Genomic DNA, 15,931 nt, shown 5'->3' on the forward strand with positions numbered 1-15,931 from the left:
AATTTGGAACACTTTAAAGTAGCATTTCTGAGTGTTCCATGGAACCAAGTCCCATGAAAGTTATGTCATCAAAAATGTTCTCTCATCAACTCAATGTAGAAATTATTCAAGAGTCTATCTTCTTCTGGAGATTCACAATATATGTTACCATCTGGAGGCTCTGAAAGAATGGATGGTAGTAAAAGAACATTCTTAATTTTAGCTAACCCAGCATTGCCTGCTCTGCAAGTATATCTACTAATACTTTGTACTTTGGGAAATATTGACGAAGTTTTTCATAACAACTTAACCCTTCAATATTTCTCCTCTGCAGAGAATGGAGGCGGTGTTGTTAGATATATGGACTTTGGACTCAGACAACTTGGATACAAACTCCAATTCTGCTATTTGCTGATTGTGTGACCTTGTTCAAGTGCCTTAACCTCTGTAAATGTCAGTCTTCCCATCTCTAAGATGGGCATCCAAATAGTACCAACCTTGTAGAGTTGTTGGGAAGACTCAAGTAATAACTTCTATAATGTACTTAGCATAGTGCCTGGCACATAGAAAGCTCTCAGATTTCTGATAATTATGATTGAATCGTTACTGTTAGAGATGGCTTGGGGGTCTACACCTCAGCTCCTCATAAACATTCAGGTCGCTGCTGTGATTTCCATCTTGCCCTTGTCATTCAGAGGCAACCGATTTACACAGATAATGGATCTCCCAACAGGCCAGCTTTCACATCTGGAATCTGCTGCAAACATGATCTACACATCCAAGTCTAAGGAAGCCATTCTCACTGGGAGGCCAGCTGCAGAGATGAGTTTAGCTACCCCAGGTTAGTTATCTAACCTAACGAGTTTATCTTCCTTGTCGTTCTGTCCTTTCAATCCTTTCCGTTTCTGCCTCTTTTTTGGTCTTTTTATGCTCTTCAGCTCCAGGACCTCTTTGGCTCATTTCACGTTCTCTCCTTCTCCCATCCAGCATTTACCAAACGGATTCAGAGTCACTTGGCTGTGCTTTGCTAGTCCAGCAATTCAACAATTATTTACTGAGTACCTAAGTGGTCCTTGAATTTATGTATCCCTTTGCACATCCCAGTCCAGGGTTTGACTTTGGTAAAGGCAGAGTCTGAGTGTTTATGTAAAAGGGGAGGGGGGGAACCGAAAAGAAAACACTTAGCTTCTTTGGCGAGCTACCGGATGAAACAGCTGAAATCCAAGAAGCCCTGTGGTGAGGAGAGAGAGATTGCGAGCACAACAGGAAGAAGCCGTAGCCCCAGTGGCAAAGGTTGAGTTTTCCTATGGCAAGCACACTTCTCTCCCGGAACGAACGCTCTCTGCCCGAAAGCTGCTGACAGGACTTTGGCAAAGTCTCATCCTCCCGCTCTCTGATAAGCTAAGCCCCATTTTATATTTAACTCACTGCGGAGCAGGAGGGGCGGAGTGGTATAAGGGGAGTAGTTTATAAGGGGAGCAGTGGCAGTGTTCTCGTCAGTCCTCTTCCTCCAGCTCAGCCTCCCCTCTGGAGCCCTTCTCCCACCCCCTCCTTTCCGCGTCCAGCCCTGAGCGGCTGGTGGGGAACGCGAGCGGAGAGGAGACACGCAGAGAGCCAGAGAGGGGTGTGCGCAAAAGGGAAACAGGCTGCCAAGCCAGGGAATTCCTTCCAATTTGAAAAGGAAGTCGGCTGACGTGAGTTGGTGAATTAGTTGAATTTACCATCCTTTTATGTGTAATATTTGCCTTTGGAAACAAAAATGAACTTTGCGGAGGGAGAGGACGCTAAGAGGTACTGCATTAAAACGAAACATGTGGCCATCATCTGTGCGGTGGTGGTGGGGGTAGGATTGATAGTAGGACTTTCCGTGGGCTTGACCAGGTCCAGCAGCCCCACCGGGGACGCCGGGCAGGGCCCAGCTCCGGTCCCTTCCCAAGTCCCTTCCACTGAGAGCCCTCCGGAGGACCAGGGGGTCTGCCCTGCCAGCGAAGACGAAAGTGGAGACTGGAAAAACTTCAGGCTGCCAGACTTCATCAACCCAGTGCACTATGACTTGGAGGTGAAGCCCCTGCTGGAGGAGGACACGTACACAGGGAGCGTGACCATCTCCATCAACGTGAGCGCGCCCACCCGGTACCTGTGGCTGCACCTGCGGGAGACCAGGATCACCCAGCTCCCCGAGCTGAAGAGGTCCTCCGGGGAGCAGGTGCAAGTCAGGCGGTGCTTCGAGTACAAAAAGCAGGAGTATGTGGTGATGGAGGCGGAAGAAGAGCTTACACCCAGCAGTGGCGACGGTGCCTACCTCCTGACCATGAAGTTCGCCGGCCGGCTGAACGGCTCGCTCGTGGGATTTTACAGAACGACGTACAAGGAGAATGGGCAAATCAAGTAAATATTCATTTTTGCTTTATTTACCCTCAGCTCACATATTTGCTTTCCACTTCTTTCCTTTTCCTTTTCACTTTCCCCCTTTTAATTGTTTTGTTGGTCTGTTACCTAAACTTGGTTTCGATTCTGCCTGTTCACCTGGGAAACAAAAACTCTTGCCCTGTGGTATTTTCCAAGCCTATCAGAAAACTTGAAAGTACAGAGTGAGCTTCCTGGAGTCCAAAGAATCAGTGTAAGTCTCTAATTTCATCAGGAAAAATCATAAGGTACTACATCCTGTCCGAATGCAGAAACTGCTTACAGAAACTACCTCCAGATTTTTTAAAAAATACATGTGTTTGGTAAATTTCATGGCCATGGTTTTGGGCTATATGACAATGATTTAAAAGTGAACTTTTAAATATATATTACACTAAATTTAAGTGGAAGTCAATAAATGTTAATCATAATTTTGAGTGTTTTATTGGAGAAGAGATGTTGAAAGGGTATGTAAAATCCACAGAATTGTCTTTGCGTCTTTATCTAGGAAGGAAGGCAGGAGTCTGTCTGTCTTTATCTTGTATGGCCAGAACTATGTTTCACACTTAAGCTTTTAATAAACACTCATTGAGTTCACACATTAGTGGCGGCATATGGATAACTCTTTGGGCTTACTGTCCATCACTCAATATGCAATGGTTTTTTGCAACATAAATGATATATTAAGTGATTAAGAATATAAAGATATATCAAGAAATTAATATATGGGGGCGCCTGGGTGGCTCAGTCGTTAAGCGTCTGCCTTCGGCTCAGGTCATGATCCCAGGGTCCTGGGATCGAGCCCCGCATGGGGCTCCCTGTTCACCGGGAAGCCTGCTTCTCCCTCTCCCACTCCCCCAGCTTGTGTTCCCTCTCTCGCTGTCTCTCTCTCTCTGTCAAATAAATAAATAAAATCTTTAAAAAAAAAAGAAATTAATATATGTATTTTTGCATTTCTGAGTTTAGCAAAGATGGTTACTTGCCTTGACAATCAATCAGATGCTATTACTAGAACTATGTTAAGGGCATAAACTCTCTCAATGAATTAAAAAAAAAACTTCACTCTGTGGGTGTGGGCCTTGCATCAGGAAGGAAGGCTATACTGAGGTTATCAGTGAACTTGAAACTGCTTTGACTTTTGCTTTTGTGGATTCTTGACAGGCAAATCATTAGGAAACCTTAGTGTCACAGTTCAGAAATATGAGTCTGGGGCCAGCCCACTGAATATCCCTTCCCTGTGTTGTTTTAAGCATCTTACAGAGCAAAGTAAAGCTTTTGGTCAAAATTCTTCCTATTGTTTGTCAGAGAGACCCAGGGACTAAAATGAAATGTTTAAGTATCCCTATATTACTGTGGGATACACTAATAAATCGAATAGAAATGATAGTTTGAAAAAAATATTTGAAGGGAACATGCTCATATACTGTATCTTCATATCACTGGCAATAAAACAAGCTTCTTTATTGTTGACATGTATTTTTTCTGTTTATAAAAATTAAAAATAATGAAAGCATGGAAAATTATAAAGAAGGAAAATCAGAAGAAACTATAAAGAGAAACTTCACATCCAGTGGTAACTTTGGTTACATGTTAATGAATATTTTTTTAGGCAATCAAATTGTAATTATATAATGTCTATGTATCTATCTATATACCTTTTGACTTCATGTAAGCATTTCCTCTCATTCTTCCATATTTTCAAGAATCTGATTTTAAAAGGCTGTGCATGAATGCACTGTTATGTTTTTAAGACCTGTTTCCTAATACTGGATATTTAAATTGCTTTCAGTATTTATCACAATAAAAGCGTCAGAAAAGAACATAGTTGTAATAAACCTTTAGGAATATATCTGTTTATTTCCTTATGTTAGGATATATTCAATAAAGTAGAATTGCTGGGTCAAAGAGTACAAATATATCAAGAAACTTGTCACATTTATTTTGTTTACTTCATAAATAACACACATTCACTCCAGAAAACTTGGAAAATAGAGGAAATTTTATCAGTGAAGTATAGCCATTATTAGTATTTAGGCAGATATTCTTCCAGGATTTTTTCTGAATACAGATAAAGATGGCATTATGTTGTACGTTGTATTGTGTAACCTGTTTTTAGAATGTATCAAAACTTTGAGATGGGTTGGTAGATGACTTAATGGATACATGATAGTCTATTATATGAATATAATGTACTTTATTCCACTTTTCCATTAAATTTGGGCATTTAAGTTTCTCCTACTTTTTTACCTTTTTTATAAACACCTATAAAAATATAATATAATATAAAAAATTCCTAATAAAAATATGTATAACATACATAACATTTTATAATAATTCTATGGGAAATTTCGTAGGAAGCTGGCCCAAACTGTATATGTACGGATGCATGCATTTGTGTGTATGTATACACACATGTACGTATATATAACATATGCATGCGCCTGTGTGTCTCTCCAAACTGACTTTCAAAAATACATCTCAAATTACATTTCTACAAACAATGAGTAAAAGTGCCTATTTCTCTGAGCTTCACTAAGGATTAAATGAGTTTTTAAAGTGTTCCCAGTTTGGGAAGGAAAGGCATAATATTTGGAAGGATATCCACCTTCAAGAGATTCTAAAAATTCACTAGTTGAATTGAAAACAAGTCAAAACTTTCAAGTGATTATTGCTAAGACTTTAAAATTGTTTCTTGGGTTGAGAAAACAGTAGAAACTTCGTCTGAGTAAAGCCACCAAAATATTATAAAAACTCTATACACTACAGGAAGGCCAAAAAATATGGAACAAGATTCCATTAGTAAATTTCTTTATGGACTCTATAAGATTACAGAAGCATTATATACTAAAATATATATTATTCATTTGACTCTGGATTATCTTACTGTACCAATAAATTTTACCATAAAGTATATACTTGAGAGCTCATATGCTGAAACTTGGCTGTCGTAATGGTTGGCCAGCAAGACTGGTGAGAGAGGCGGGCCCAGGTGGGTTCTCACGGAGGACTGGTAATGCTGAGCTCGTCTGCTCCCCGTGGTAGCGGTTGAGGCTCTCACGTTACCCAGGATGCTGCTAGTTCAGCCCTGTATACGTGCTTTTGGAACAGTTCTGCACATACTCAGTAACCTCATTTAGGTTAAATGGAACACTTTTTGTTTTTCTTGTTATGAAATATTTCAAGCATAGAAGGAGAGTCCATTGTTCTTGTGTTTGTTTGTTTTTTTTTCAAGCCTGTAAGTAAAGTAACATTTTGACAATGCAGGCCTATGGAAGGTTCTCATCCACAGCGCCCACATAAGGATGCAGGAGTGAGTTCGCTGGGAGCAGCACTATTCTTTCATATTATACAGTGAGCTGTGTAATATTTGATGCTGTTACAATTTAAAATGCCATCATAGCAATATATTTTTAAGCATCAGTCAAATTATATTTTCTGACTCTTTTGTCGTATTGTAAAATTTAACTCCAGGACTGAGTATTAGCAGTTGCATATTATTATTGGGATATTATCATTGCAACCACAGTGCAGACTAAATATGAGTGTGCTCAATAGTAGTAAATCAAGTAAAATTACTTGATTTCTGCAAATACAACCAGGACTTGAACTCGAACTTCACAGAGAAGAGTCAACTCTCTGGGCTTCTTTCCCTCAAAGTTCAGAGGCAAGAGGAGAGTTGGAGAAGAAGGTAGAGCCAGTTTAGAGCTCCCTGGCAATGATAGCCATAGCATCTTGCTGGGGGCAGAGTTGTAGTGAGGCTTAGGAGAAGAAAGTTTGAGTTTAGAGGTCGCTTTTCCTACTCAGATCTGTTCCTTATGATCAGAAGAAGCCACTTTTAAAAGGATTGAAAGCTTTGGAGTGTTTTTCTGCACACACCACCAATACCCTCCACACTCTTACCATGTTACGTAGCATTTCCAGTTGCTCTCTTCCCAAGCAGAGTTCCCCTCTACTCACATCTCCAAAGTGTATACTATTTTCTTCTCTCCAACGGCCAGCATTTCCTTCTTAGCGTTTGAACTACCTTTACACAGCATTTTCCAACTTGCTGTTCCACAGAGTTCCAGTTGCATAGGATATTAATAGCCATTATCAGAAAAAAAGCAGGGGAGGGATTCTGTGGCCAAATTAGTTTGGACAATAATACTAAATACAAAAATGATGTATTTCTTCTTCTTCTTTTTTTTAAGTCTCTTCTGAGAGACTTTTATATAATAACATCCACTATGAACCTCTAGAGACTGCCATGAATCTCTGGAGTATGCAGTTTCCCAACGGTATGAGACCGTGGAATCTTCCGCAGCTGGGAGTTGGGCTGTCCCTCTCTTGTTCACTAGCTAGCACAGTGAGTACTTAAATATTGCTGAATGGATATATAGAAACATTTTCACATAGGCTCTCCCATGACCAATGTCCTCTGGCACATGCTGGGATGTGCTGCAGAGCCCCAGCCCTTTTCCCATTAAGGAGTCCACTTTCCACCAATAACATCTCTATCTTCCCACTCAGTCAGGATGGACATTTTTCCTTGGTTCCTTTTCTCCCCATCTCATTGAATGGAAGAGGAATTGATAAAAACTTTTTTTTTTTTTTTTTTGACTTGGGAATGCAGTCTTCATATTTTAAGGACTGAGAATCTTTGGCATTAACAGGAATTACAAGAATTTACAAGAGGGACAGATGGTTTCTAGTTTGGGTTTTCTTGGTGTTTACAGCATTGCTAGGATTGAAGCTGAATTCTGATATAATGGTGGGATTGCAAAAGGCAAAGGCAAGTAAGAATCTAAAAGCAGGTAAAAAGGAAAGGCACTAAGTCAGAAAAACAGAGTGAAGATGAGAAATTAGTTTGTAGGAGAGGTTTATATGAAGAGGCTAGCTAGAGATAACTCTGGAAAGCCTGTCAGGGAAAAGAAAGAAAGGATAGCTAATGGCAGGCATGTAGGAAATATTAACTCGTGACTATTTAGGTGGTTGGTGAAGGAAAGAGATAAATCCATGTGTGGGTATTTGGGAGATATTGCAGTGATCCCAGAAAGAGAAGATGGGGATCAGATAGGACAGTGATTCCAGGACAGACAGAAGAGGACATGATGGAGAAAATAGGAGGTAACATGGTCAGGATTTGCAGACTGACTATAGGAAAGGGGTGAGTTAGTTATGGATAGAGAATGCCCCAGTTATCAGATCTGATAGCTCACACATTTACCTGATACTGGAAATAGAAGAGAAGAACCAGGTTTAGGAGGGAAGAACGTCATGAGTTTGTTGTCAGATGCCTGTCAGGCATCCAGGAGGACATGTCCAGTAGGCATTTGGATAAATAAGTCTGAAGCACAAGGTTAGGTCTTCTGAGAAAGATTAGGAGTTAAGTGGAAACATGGCAGGAGAGAAACCAGTGAGATGACCTTAGTTAAGTCTGTGTGTGGTAAATTCTCACATGCAGGGATATGTATACTCATTTGTGCATTTGGTCTTGAAATTTTAGTTGTATGTCAGTTTATTCATTATATTCTCAGACTGATATGTTATCAGTGTACCCATTATCAATAAAGAATAGACTTTTTTTTTTTTTTGGCCTTGTTACTTGTTGCAGGAGGCCTGGTGATTTCTTTTATTTTGCAAGCAAGGAAACAACAGGAAACTTTACTTGACCTTGAATGGCTTCTACATAGAAAAAAAGCAACTGGAAAATAAATTTAAATAATTAACTCGTTCATTCAAACCACCATAAAAATATGCTGGAGTCTGGGGGCGCCTGGGTGGCTCAGTTGGTTAAACGACTGACTCTTGATTTGGGCTCAGGTCATGATCTCAGGGTCCTGGGATCAAGCCCCGCAGTGCGTTGGGCTCCCTGCTCAGTGGGAAGCCTGCTTCTCCCTCTGCCTCTGTCCCTCCCCCGTGCTCACACACACATGCTTTCTCTGTCTCTCTCAAATCCTTAAAAAAATACGTTGGAGTCTGAATAATCTAGATGGGTTGTCTTGCACTAATCAGCTCCCCTACTTAATTCTGGAACCCTTTACTTAGTCTGCATAGACTCTTAGCAACTGTGGCTGCCTCCCCTGCATCAGATGGTCTTTGTTTAAGGTTTTCACCCTGACCTTGCCCTTTATTTAAGTGGTTTAAGTTACTAAATTGCTGAACATAACCCAAGAGTCTTCTTTGGAAACAGTGTGCCAGATGATTTATGAGGTAATCAAGTAATTCTTTTTAAAGTTGATTCAGAGTGAACTGGTCTGTGACTTGCATCCTCACCCCCTCTTTCTCCAACTTTCTCTAAAGTCACCTTGAACTGATGTACAAGGATTTCTTCCCTTTTGTAAATTAATAAGCTACACAGGATTGTATTTTTAATGTGCCGGGTCTAGTAAGTGACTTATTAACATGACATAGAGAGGCCCCTATGGAAAAACGGTTTAGCTCAGCACATTTGCCTGGGATTATAATTATTCAGGACATGCTCAGGAGTCACTCCTGAACGTACTGTGCTCTCAGCCAGGTTTTTTCCCATTGATTTACAGCACAACGCATCTGATTCTAAAAGGAAGTTTCAATCACCAAGTAAAACCTCCCCAAAGAAATTATGATCTAAAGTTGTTTTGCATCTTATATACCTTGTTTTAAAATTTGCAAATATGGGGCGCCTGCGTGGTTCAGTCATTAAGCATCTGCCTTCGGCTCAGGTCATGACGGATTGAGCCCTGCATCGGGCTCCCTGCTCGGCGGGGAGCCTGCTTCTCCCTCTCACTCCCCTTGCTTGTGTTCCCTCTCTCGCTGTGTCTCTCTCTGTCAAATAAATAAATAAAATCTTTTAAAAAATAAAATAAAATTTGCAAATATTTGGAAAACTTCAGTAACTTTGGATGGAATTTAGCATATAAAAGTAGGGGCTTTTGAGTTCTACAGGAGTTCATGAGAAAAAAATCACAAGTTACTATTGAAAAATATCGTTATATTGCCTATAGTATTTATACACTGAGTACTTTTGTTCCAGCATAGATACTCCTGTTTAATGGATGAATTTTGAAGTCTGTTCATTGTGGAAAATGCATTCACAGAAAGCATAGTTAGCCTTCTGGAGTTAAAGAAAATAGATGAGGTGTATCCTAATCCTATCATGTAAATGTGAAGGGAATTTCAAATATATTACTCGGTGTGATCTACCCCTTCTCACCCCCACATAACCCTGTGAAAAGTCCAGATGTACTTTGGTAACTGGGTTTGATAGATCAGGACTCTAAGAATCAGTATGTTTTGTGACTGGCACAAGATCACACTTCATTTTTTTTTTTTTTTTTTTTTTAAGATCACACTTTAAAGGGCTGAAGTAGGCTTGGAATCTTGGAATTTTTACTCTTAGAAGAGGGTATTCCCCGGCATGCCTGGGTGGCTCATTCGGTTAAGCATCCGACTCTTGATTTCGGCTCAGGTCATGATCTCAGCTCAGGTCATGATCTTGGCTCAGGTCATGATCTCGGGGGTCCCAGGATGGAGCCCCGCATTAGGCTCCCTGCTTAGTGGGGAATCTGTTTCTGCCTCTGCCTCTTCACCACCCCCTCGTGCACTCTCTCTCAGATAAATGAATAAAATCTTAAAAAAAAAGAAAAAAGAAGAAGGTTTTCCCCCCTGAAATCATATTGGCTCTGTACTCTTAAAAAAGAAAACAATACGTATTTGGTAGCCATTCTGGTTGTTGAATGCAACTTTACCTACATCACTTTACTTACATCAATCACTATAATTGAGCTGGACTTGATGTGATTAGCGTTCACTGACAGGACACTGAGATGGACCAAATGCATGACACACAGACGCCACCAACACCGTTCTGCTCCATTTCCAAAGGCAGGTTCCGAGATACTCTAATTTAGGGAGGCAACTTTTGTGTATAATCAAGCACAACCTCTTTTAAAGAGTGAAGGTGAGGAAGGACTGAAAGTTCTCTATGTTGGGTACTTGAGGGTATGAACTTTAGCACAGAGCAGAGACTGAAACAGAGCATTTGGAAACTTACCAATGGCTATTGCTTTGAAAAGTGGAATCCCACTCCCTCCTCACCCTGACCCCCTACCCTCTCTCTCCCTCTCTCATGCGTGAGCAAGCACACACACACACACACACACACACACACACACATACACACACACACACACTCCTAGTCCCAAATTAGTTAGCTGGTTTATTTCTGAGGTGTGACTAAGCTGAAACATTCTTGCAGAGAGTGATTTTTCCCTTTCTTCTGCCTCTGGAAGAAATCAGAAGCCAGAAGAATTCAGAAGAAAAGGCAGCTGACTAAACATGGGGCTGGAGCTTGGTGGAGCTTATTGTAAAACCTTAGTACCCTGGGAAAGTGTGTGGGTTTCTTTATATCCTGATGTGTTTGCAATTCTCTCCAGTCTGCACACTGTTAGAAACTTCAACTAAGCTGCTACCCTCACAAAAACTAATCAGTAACGACTCTATGGAAGAATAAATTCTGGAGGCTTTTTGGATAAGTTACCTTGACAGAATTTCAAACTTACAGAAAAATTACAAAAATAGTACAAAGAACTCCTAGAAACATTTTACTCAGATTCACCAATTGTTAAGATTTTGTCCTATTTCCCCTCCAACCCCATGCCTCTGTCTCTGTCTCTCTCTCCATTTACAGTATTTGACACATTATTTCCCTTTACATCTTTATATTCAGTGTATGTTTCTTAAGTACAGGGACATTCCCCACCGTTAGCCCAGTGCAGTTATCAAAATCAGAAAATTTAACATTGATACCATACAATTATCTAATCCACAGTCATAATCAAATTTCATCAATTAACCCAAAAATGCCCTTCTGAGCTATTTTTTCTCAGTCCAGGATCCAGTCTGGATTCATGCATTGCATATGCCTTTTTTAGATTCCTTCATACTGGAACGGTCCCTTAGCCTTTCTCTGTCTTTCATAACCTTGATATTTTTGAAGAGTACAGGCCACTTATTTTGAGAAGGTTCCTCAATTTCAGTTTATCTGACTCTCCTCATGATTTAAAAAGGCAAGTCAAGCAGTTTTTGTCAGCAATTTCACAGAAGCGGTGCCGTGTCCCTCTCAGGAAATCCTATCAGGAGACAGATTACCTTTGTTTGTCCGGTGATTAGCGATGCTGTCCTTGATCACTTGCTTAAGGTGGTGCCCAACAGTTTCCCCACTGTAAAGTTACAGTTTTTCTCTTTGTATGTAATTTTCAGAGAGATTCTTTGAAACCACTCAGATACCCCTTTCTTCAAACTGTCGCCCTCTTGTTTTGGTATCCACTGATGATTTTTCTAAAGCCATCATTCCTCCTAAAATCATTAATAGGAAATCTACTGTAAAAAACCCCAGCTTCCCCTACCCCCCCATATATATATCAGAATAAGGATTCGTGGATTCTTATTTTAGTCAATGGGTTATAATTTCATTATTTACTTTGACATTATAATTCCCCCAGATTTGACCAGTGGTAGTCCACTCAAGTGGGCTTCTGTGTCCTTTGACTTGTTTCCATGATCCTTTGAGAACTTCCTTACTTTGGGGCAAAGCAAGATGTTCCAGGATCATCTTGGACTTTTCCTGACTCCTCACTGGAATTGGCCATTTCTCTAAGGAGTCTGGTTCCTTTGAGTGGAGAGTGGTATTTAGAAATCATCATCTGGGAACTAGCTGTGCTCATTTGCTCCAAGCTTGTCAGTGCTCCTAGTTCTGCTCGGCAGACAGAATTCAGAAATATATGTCTCAGTTTGGATTTTTATAGCCATCTACTTATATCTACACAAAAAATCATTGAATTTATACCAAACCCGCAATTACAATTCAATATCAAGGATACATTCTAGTCTTTCCCCTTTACAGATTTGTAACTCTCTTCCCCAACAGTGAGAAGCCTGCCTTCCATTATCCTCATTTTTTTTTTTTCATTTGCTGAAGCCTAGAATACAGAAAAGGTTGTTTCTGAATTGCTAACTATACTACCACAAAATACAACTTATTTGCTAGAACTTACTGCTCATTTACAATTATTTTTCAGTAAAATTTATGTATATTTGTTTGTTTAACCGCACACAAACCTAATGGACACAATTCAATGAATTTTGACAAATGCATACATCTTTGTTACCCACATCCCTTATAAGATAGATTTTTTTCAATCGTCCCAGCAAGTTCTCTCCCTCAGTCAATTGTCTCAAAAAGACAGCCACTTTTCCGGTTTTAATTTTTACAGATGAGGTTTCTTGGCTGAGCTTTGAGCAAGTAATTTTTATATCTAGAAAGTTTTTTTTTAATAAATTAAAAAATATTGTAATTTCTTGTAGAAGGGTGTTGACCTATGGCATATTATTTCTTAGATCCAGTAATGTATATAATACATCTTTGAACCAAAATGAAATGCAGACTCTTACCATGGCCCCTGCTGACCAGCCAAACTCTTTTTTTGGCCCCAGTCCCTCTGGTTCACTGGACTTCAGCCACATTGGACACCTTTCAGGTCCTCAACCACATGAAGTTCATTCCTAGCAACTGGGCCCTTGCTGTTCTCTCTGCTAGAATACATTTTTCTTACGCTTACCCTGTCTGGCTTTTTGTCATCACTCAGATCTCAGCAAACCATTACCTACTCCAAGAGATTGCCCCTGACTGTTTTACCTAATGGTGCTCACAATTTTTCCTAGGTTCTTCTCTGTCACTTACCCTGTTTTATTTTCCATATATCTTTCATCACTCTCCTGATATGTTTATTTAGTCTTTGTTATTCCCTTAGCCCCTAGAATAATCCCTGGCAAATGTGTTTGTGTGTGTGGTGTGGGGGCAGGGGAGGGGTATGGAAGGAAAGGATTCAATAAATATTGGATGAAGGAAAGATCTAATGATTTAGCTTGGTATTCTTTTTCATGTACCTGAAGGACAAAATACTGTCCTTACCCAAATTGTTAATGAACATGTCAACATTGCTTTCTTTGCTTGCTGCTGCAAACTCCTCCTTTCTTTTCTAATTTTTACTTTGCTTACTCTTCTAATGAGCAAATATACAATGCCTTACTATGATATAACTGTGTAAAAAACACATATATATTTTTTGATTTTTTTGAAATACTATTTCCACTTTGAAATGTTGGAAACATTAAAATTAACATTTTAATTTACACAGGCATTTGCCTAGTTAGAACAATATAAAAAATGGTGTCTCTTTTCAAAAGCAGGCTTTCAGCCTGGCCAAAGTTTGTTTCACCTGGGAGATTACTCAGAGCACTGCGTTTGTGTGGAAATGAAATTGGAGTTTGTCCCTGGTACAACATAAATAAGAAAGAATGTGTCATGAGGGACAGGAGCTGGGGATTCTGAAAGATACTCCTCTGCTCCGGGACAGGACACAGCTGCTCCCTCTCACAAGGACAATTAGAAACAAATCCTTGAGTTTGGCTTTGTGTTTATCTACTTGTTACTCGATGGCTTTCGGGTGGAAAGAGTGATAGCTCATAATTGGGTTTATTTTTGCTTATCTACAGTTCACAGATTTTTAGTTATGGCACCAAAATATCAAGGGATGCATATAAAAAATCTGAAGCAGTTTCCAGATATTCATTTATTTGTTAATCTGAAAAATCCAAAAAGACTATTTGATCGTTTTCTGGATAGAAGATCAATCATTTTAAGAAATGCAGTATAATTATATAGTAGTTATAATTATACACAATTGTAATCACACAGTTGACTTTTTGTATAAGACTAGAAACACAGGGGTTGTCAGAAGAGGTGACATGTATTTTGTTTGTGTGTTTGCTTCTAAGGAGCATAGCGGCCACTGATCATGAACCAACAGATGCCAGAAAATCCTTCCCTTGTTTTGATGAGCCCAACAAAAAAGCAACTTATACAATATCCATCATCCACCCCAAAGAATATAAGGCAGTTTCAAATATGCCGGTGGAGGTAAGTACTTTAAAAATTTTTTTTGTTTATGCAGATCGTCAATTTATAATATCAGGTAAGTTATCTTCTTTTGCTATGAGAGAACCCACTGAATTCTCAAATTAAATGTGCTCCCATAGTTCATTTAGAGGCTTGAAAACACATTTTGGCAATATTTTTTCTTTGAATCCTAAAAATCTTTAACCTAATGTATCATAGGTCAAAACACCATGGTTGGGCTCCAAACAAGAATGACTACAGTAGACACTCCTCAACTGGGCTCTGCCTAACTGAAAGAACCCCTTAGTTCTGACAGACTAATGACAAACTCATGGAATTAGAGACTTAAAAATATTCCTGGGCCTGGTCACCGTTCTTGGTTTTCAGTTGAATATAAGCCCAGTGTTTAAGACAGAGCTACTGCAAAAACCCATCACTTAACTATTGGAGTATAGAACCAAGTCCAAGAAAACCCATGCCCATAGATTTCCTAGTAAACAAGTAGTCCTCATGAAACGTTAACAAAAAATAGGCTCCAGTAAGTTCTGTCTGTATAATTATTGGCATAAGACTTTTTCCCCTGTTACCGCTCCTCAACCACAGAACGGGTAATGCAGCTAACTAAAGTGTCATTACCTAAAGTTGGGGGTATTGTACCTTATACATATAATAAAGGCACATATATTGACATGTAAAAAGGTCGGGCTCATCCTTAGATATAATTGTCACCTACCTAATACCAGAAAAACACCCAGCCTAAATTATATCTCCCATCTTTCTGATCCACTATCTGAAATGTCACCATTGAAATTCATCCCTTTTAATGATAAATATTCCTCCAAAAAACAAGAACAAAATAAAGCAAACAAAAGCTTTAGGAGAGTTAAAAAGTAAATTGTGTCAGCCATCTGTGCCTCGTTTATCGATTTGTTTTCTTCTGGTGTTGGTCACCCGACCCATTGTGTTTTGACTGCAGAAGAAAGAGGAGAGGATACACTTAAAGTCTGACCCACTAATTTAGAAGACTGGGTCAGCGTAAAAGGCCCTTTGAATGTTCCATCTGGAAGGAGGAGGGCAGGTGGGAGGAGAGAGGATGCAAACCTTACCAGCCTCTAGCTTTAGACCTCCCAGATGACCTTTGCATTTTGCAGAGTATATTTCCTCACCTGTCACTTGTTCCAGGCAATAGTCCCGGAAGAGGGAGAATATTCTGGGTCGTTAGGCGATCAAAACTGACACTGCTAGTTCTCGTTGTAGAGTAACTTTGCCGGCGCTCGGACACTTCTCTCCCAGCACTTGCACTCGCAGGCTTGCTTGTCAAGGAGGATCGATTCTAGTCCAGCCTGCCTCCCTTAACCCCCCCGTGAGAGCTTCCCAGCTTCCCCCAGTGGTGATCTACTGTGTGGCTGCAGGGCGTGTGGAAGTATTTAAACAATGGTAGCCGGAGTTGGGCAAGTATCCATGGATGGAGTAGGACCGCTGATTGGCAGTTAGGAAGACAAAGCTCGCATGGACAACAAACCGGACAGATAGAATCCATAGCGACATCAAAGAATGAAATCCTTCTCTCTGTCCATGGTAACCAAGGCAGTGACTTTAGTGATAATACCTTGGCTCTTTGATGGG

The 15,931-nt window shown here is 40.0% G+C and overlaps 1 protein-coding gene across 1 annotated transcript in view; it reads left to right on the forward strand.

Moving 5' to 3' along the window:
• Positions 1-1,218: 1,218 nt before the first annotated feature.
• Positions 1,219-15,931, forward strand: part of ENPEP (glutamyl aminopeptidase) — an 84,943-nt gene continuing 70,230 nt past the window's right edge. The window contains exons 1-2 of the mRNA XM_036098038.2: positions 1,219-2,367; positions 14,185-14,326. Of these exons, the coding sequence (XP_035953931.2) occupies positions 1,739-2,367; positions 14,185-14,326 (771 nt within the window). The 5' untranslated portion in view covers positions 1,219-1,738. The remainder of the gene's footprint in view (positions 2,368-14,184; positions 14,327-15,931) is intronic.

This window comes from Halichoerus grypus, chromosome 3 (genome assembly GCF_964656455.1).
Source record: "Halichoerus grypus chromosome 3, mHalGry1.hap1.1, whole genome shotgun sequence".
Lineage (NCBI taxonomy): Eukaryota > Metazoa > Chordata > Mammalia > Carnivora > Phocidae > Halichoerus > Halichoerus grypus.